At 39.9% G+C, this 6,000-nt stretch overlaps 1 protein-coding gene across 5 annotated transcripts in view; it reads right to left on the bottom strand.

Annotated features, from left to right (window-relative positions):
- Positions 1-5,468, bottom strand: part of sorcs1 (sortilin-related VPS10 domain containing receptor 1) — a 180,735-nt gene extending 175,267 nt beyond the window's left edge. For all 5 annotated transcript variants that reach the window (XR_010927839.1, XR_010927838.1, XM_067584388.1 and 2 more), the window contains exon 1: positions 4,489-5,468. Coding sequence is in view for 3 of the 5 variants with exons in the window: in XM_067584388.1 (XP_067440489.1) it covers positions 4,489-5,205 (717 nt within the window). In the remaining 2 variants the exon portion in view is untranslated. The remainder of the gene's footprint in view (positions 1-4,488) is intronic.
- Between the last annotated feature and the right edge of the window lie 532 nt (positions 5,469-6,000).

A 6,000-nucleotide genomic window follows, 5' to 3' on the forward strand; every position in this document is an offset into this window, starting at 1 on the left:
ACAATAATAACACTGAGAATAAAGGTCTGAAAACAATATATCCACTGCACCAAATTTTAGCAGAATTTTTAATTTTATCTACACTTATGGCATCAAAATAAACTGAGAAATTATATCACATAGATTTCTACACATAGTGGCTTTAAAGAAATGAAGCTATAATAATCTTAAATTCCTTTTAATCATGCTAGACTCCTTTTAGTACATGATGCGGTTTAAGGAAAACTACAGTTTATCACAATTTGGGTTTAATTTTAGGGCAGCTGTATTTTTCTTTTACCAGGTAATGAACTTGTTGGAGATCCAGAGAGGAAGTACTGCCTTGGAGGCTCAGGAAAAGAAAGTCCCTCACACATTACATAGATAGCTAGATTAGCAGAAAAGCTCATTTTGCTAACCTACCCAGAAAGTAATGTAATGCCATGAAACAACAAAATAATGTTACATATTTGCAATTTTTTTTGCACAGTAAAGCCTCTATATGAAATGTCAAGTATTACAGTTATTCAAGTTGGTTCATGTGTATTTAAAGCAACTTTTTTAGGCACATAATGAAAATAGCAGACAATACATAGTAACCTGTTTTTGTGCAATTAAGTCTTTTTTATTTTTATTATTTTGATTCTATTGAGGTTCTCTTTAGTTTGCAGTGTTCCTTGCAGTTATAAATAAATGTTGGTAGTGTAAAGCACAGTGAGAGTGTATGTTTTTGAGTTTAATGTCATAAAATATTCAGTTACTTGAAATTAACAATGGATATTGTTGGATAACTATTACAGTGACTTAAGCGACAGATATTTCTGGATAAATATTAAAGCGATTTAAAAATCTACCATTTGACAGTCCTGGTTTTGAATAAGATGCTGTCCACCTACACAGCTGAACGCAAAATATTCACTCCAGTTCTCTGAGAGCTGTCAAATGTCTTTCTGGAAAATGTAGGGAAATCACTAACTGATGCAGGCAGAGACAAAGGAATTCCTGGAATACATTTAACAATACAGTTTGGTAAAAAAATAAATAAATAAATAAAAATAAATAAAATAAAGTGTAACCAAGGGTCACATTTTCTTCACAGGTAAGTCAGTTTTTAAAAACTTGGGTCATGCTCAGTTTGTGGTCTTACAGTGTAAACTTTGCCCAAAGTGAACTCAGAACCTTCATGGCTAAAAGGAACAGCATGTAAACACAACACACTTTTTTTTTATTTATTTTTTTTTTTACAGTGCTGCTCATATTTCAATCTAAGTTAATCCAATCTGACATCCAGGCTTCCAGTAATGTGGGATGGTTAAAAGACAAGCTATGTAAATGCCTTACAGGTTAAATATTAAGAGCAGTGGAGACCTTATCTATATCCCTTTCACTTTAGCTCCGTGGCATGCTGTTGACTCATCTGTTTATTTATACAGCGGCTCCGACTGTAAAGACCGAAGATGTCTGTTCCTGCTTATAGCAACAACTCTACATATTTAATGTGGGACCCTCTATTCTTGCGTGTCTTGAGTAAGTCGTTCGCACCAACTGAAAGAATAGGGGCAAATTTTTCATAGTTACACAAGTAGCATCTATTCACATCACAAAATCAAACAAAATAGTGATGACTGCTTCGTTTTAAGGGTAAACACAAATTGGCAGAAGCAGAAAAGCAAAAAGAACAACGAAAAATGGAGAAAATCCTCTTAAGCGTTTCTGATATTTTCAGGACTTTTTCCCCTCTTGCCTCTGGTGTAAGGTCACTTTTTGTCATGAGCTACAGTAGTTTGTCAAGCCCACTGAAACACCTGAGGCATCGGATGGAATTTCAGTCAGAAGCGAGTGGAGGGCATGGGAGCTGGTGATACGTGTTTGACTGTAATTGGTTTTGTTACAGACAGGGCTAAGTGGTGTGGGTGTAACACCGAGCTGTGCAGTTGTGGAACAGTCGGGACATCGACTCACGGAAGAATGGAAGTTTGAGGACAAACACTTGCACTTTTTTTTTTTTTTACAGGACTGCAGATTTTGAGTAAAAAAAAAAAGATTATTATGTTGTATTGCCTTCGATTCTCAGTCCATGCTAATTATATTTAAACTCTGAAAGAGAAGCAGTCATGTTGAGATATCAGTCCTTGCAGCAAATGAATACATTTGAACTGTGCTCCAGTGCTTTTTTTTTTTTGCTTAAGCTGCCTAAAGACTTTCCTTCTTCCCATGTTAATTAAAGTTTAAAGCAGTAATCTAAAAATGCATTTAGGCTTAGATTATCACTTGGGATACAACATAAAGCCTGTTTGTATTCTGATTCATGCTCAGATTCAGCACAAGACAAAGCATTAGCATCTGCTTTTTTTCTGCTTTTACATCCAGAATTTGTTGTCCATAAATAAGGAACAAAAATGCTGCATAAAAAGGCAGCTGGTAAAACAAGTGATAAAATGTGTTGCACTATGGATGACACTTCCATAGGCACTGCCAGCCACAGTGTATAGGTAGATATGCACACACTCCACAGAGACATAGGGAGTCACATAGAGATTTCTGCAAAACTGAGTGGACGTTTTTTTGAGTAATCGGGCATATGACATTTTTAGACATCATTGGTTGGATTCTAATACCGACTTTACTCTTTTTTTCTCATGTTGGGTTTTTGTTGGCACAAGTATAATAAATTCCAGGAGCGTGACCCCACGTTGCACATGTGCCTGTAAGAGCCGACTTCATATGAAGAACACGTTTGATTTAATCTTTTACCTGAACAAAAGCAGCACCCATCGCTAATGTGAAAACACCCACATAAGTAGGTAATGCTGACATTGTGCTGTGGATAATCATTAAAAGAAAACCTTGGCCATGCATGTGCAGCTTAGGGCTACATCATTTGAAAATTATCAACACTAGTGTACTAATACTGAGCTGAGTTCCAGTATCAGTTGATACCTGAACAACAATTTATAATTGAAACAATCTGATTTATCAATTAGTCATTTTTCAAGCACAAATGCCAAACGTACTCTGGCTCCAATAGGGATTGGTGACTTTTCTGTTTTACATCATTGTAAACTGAATATCTTTGGATTTTAGACTCTTGGATGGACAAAAAAATGCTACATTAAAATATCACCTTGGGCTCTGAGAAATTGTGATAAGCATTTGTTCATTGTTTTTGACATTTAATAGACTAAGTGATTAATTGATGAATAAAAAAAATCAGTAGTTTAATTTATAATAAAATGATCTTGATTGCATCCTACAGTGCCTTCTGCAACACATTTCATTTCTGGGAAATATGAACCTGATTTTCCTACAAAACTTTTTTTTTTTTTTTAATTTTCAAATGAAATCAATGTTCCCAAACATCAAATCTGAAATGTTGATGAAAGACTACAAATCTCACATTCGATGTCAGCTTTTTGTCCATGACAGTGCTAAATACTTGGTGCTACAGACAAGTCGATACCTAAGATTGTATTTAGGTTCAACACCCAGTCCTGGTGCGGCTGCTGCTGGTCATCTGATTTGGAAATGTGCTCAACCTTCATATTGAGCACAACATACAGAGCAAATGATTGAGCAACTTATTATCTGCTGCAGAGGCTGGAGAACATGAAAATATCCTCCCTCCCTCATGGGGAACAACTTCACTGACAAAACCTTGACTGTCTCATTCCTGCTATGACATGAAAATATCTGAACTCAACAAGCACAGAGGCTGAGAAGAGCGGCCTCTCTCAGCTCAAAACTTTGCAGGCGCTTGGGGCCTGTGGCTCAGGAAAGCTGGCTTCAGAAAAGGAAGGACACGGCTGAAATTGCTTAACCTCTCTCACAACCTACAGCGCTACTTGAAAATCCTGCCCTCTGGTCAGAGATGCACCATGCTCAACATGAACAGCTTTATCCCCACATCAATTCAGCTGCTCTCAAACTGAGGCAGCTCATGATCCCCCCCCCCTTATAACTAACTCATAAAACCAGACCATTGTTGCATAGGCCTAACTTTAATATGTCGACAACGTATTGTACTTTCTCTAATCTCAGTTGATATTATTGAATAACACCATAGACATTGGTTTTCTGTACTAAAATACACTCAGATTTTAGTGAAGTATTAACTATGTGCTTTACTGTAAACAGATGTGAGAAATGTTTAATTAAAGACAGCTGACAAGCTGCAGTTTCAGCTGATAACTTGAAGATGGCAATTAAATTAAAGAGGTGGGAGTTTGTGAGCTTCTTGTACCTCTTATTTGGACTCTCTCTCTCTCTCTCTCTCTCTCTCTCACACACACACACACACACACACACACACACACACACACACACACACACACACACACACACACACACACACATACATTCATTCATCTTAAGCGGCTCGTCAGACAGAGCTTTGGCTCCTTTCTCTGGCGGACTGTGCGTCCACCTGACGGCTAATTCAAGCGCACATGTCCCTCCACTGTGGATTCGCGCATATGGCCTTAATGCTTAAAGTGGACATAAATCACTTACACTGCTGTTCTGGCCGGACCAGTGCACCATAGCCTGGTTGTGAGATGAATCTCCAGTCAAGGCGAATGTAGAACTGTTAAGTTTTAGCTCCTCCTGCTTGCCGGCGGCTCTCCGCTCTTCTCCGCTCCAACGCAATTCAGAGCGCGTCACTCTGCGTCCAGCCGCCGAGCTGATGCTCTCTCCCGGGTCTTGACTCTGAGCTGAACCGGGGGATCTGACTTTACTATCATCACTGTTCCTTCTGGCGCGCCTTCTGTACCGGGTGGCAGAGGCACGACCTGCATCATCACTAGTCTGGTCCTGACCACTCATTTTGACATGAGAAACTTTCATCTTTGCAAACTCGCCTTCTCCTCCGATTTCATCTTTTGCGCCCAGGTTGTCAGTATTCCGTTCCAGCCTCTGCTCAGTGTATTCCGCCCGATCTGGAGCGCATTCAGCGGACCCAGCTGCGCAACGGAGCCGCGGAGTTTCGGCACCTGCAGCCCCGGATCTCCCTGCCCCGTCCTCATGTCCAAAAACTTCTCCTTTTAATCCTGTTGCGGATTCATGTGTGTCAAATTTCAGCAGTAATTCCTGCGCACGCCACTTATTTCCAGGCTGGCATGACCTGCAAGTTATCTCAGCTTTAGCGGCTTGAAATAAACAGACCATCATCAAAAGCAAAAAGCAAAGCACACTGTGCCACTTTAGGCAAAATATGACCTCCCTCTCCATTACTGGCGGCAGAGCAGGATGCTGTGGATGCAAGAAGTCCTTTTCCCCCCACTCTTTTCTCTGCCTCTTCGGGGTGTAAATTGCCGCTCGGCTGTGGAAGAAGGAACTGCTGCGCAAGTTGTGGCGTTGCCCAAATGCAGTGTTGTAAAAAGTGCACTGAGCCTAAGTGGTCCAAGTTGAAGGATTTGATCAAATGAAGCCCCGCACGCAAGGGGGAGGAGCTGAGGATCCAGACTGAGAGATGGAGGGTAATGTTGCCGCTGTCTTTCTCCATATTTGTTATTTTCCACCATATGGGCTGCTATAATTAAAGCAGTCAGTAACACAGTCATTTTGTTCTGCTGCTCTTTTATTTCTCCTCTCACAGACACATCCTCTGAGAAGCTATTCCTCATAGCTTTTTTCCCCCTTTCTGATGCAGATTTTATCACCCAACCTCCCTTCAGGGAAAGTAAATCGCTTAATTTTGCAAATGAAACAGACTTATTTTATCTATGATGAACCTGTTTAGATCCAATCGTTAAAGGTCTCAACAGGGGCTTCTGGTAATTGGAACATATTAATATGTTCTCAATTAAGTGCAATGTCAGAGATAGCAGATTCTATGACTTATTGAACAGCAATAAAAATTCCACAGCTCTCATAGGAACATGAGATTTTTACACAACACGTCTCTATCTGCATGCATTTTACAGCTGGTCTCACATCCTACAGGATAATATGATGGCTGTGCATTTATTATATGCAACAGACCAGCTGAGGGCAAGCTGGAGAATCACCTGTAAGGTGAAACAT

This window comes from Thunnus thynnus, chromosome 3, assembly GCF_963924715.1.
Source record: "Thunnus thynnus chromosome 3, fThuThy2.1, whole genome shotgun sequence".
Lineage (NCBI taxonomy): Eukaryota > Metazoa > Chordata > Actinopteri > Scombriformes > Scombridae > Thunnus > Thunnus thynnus.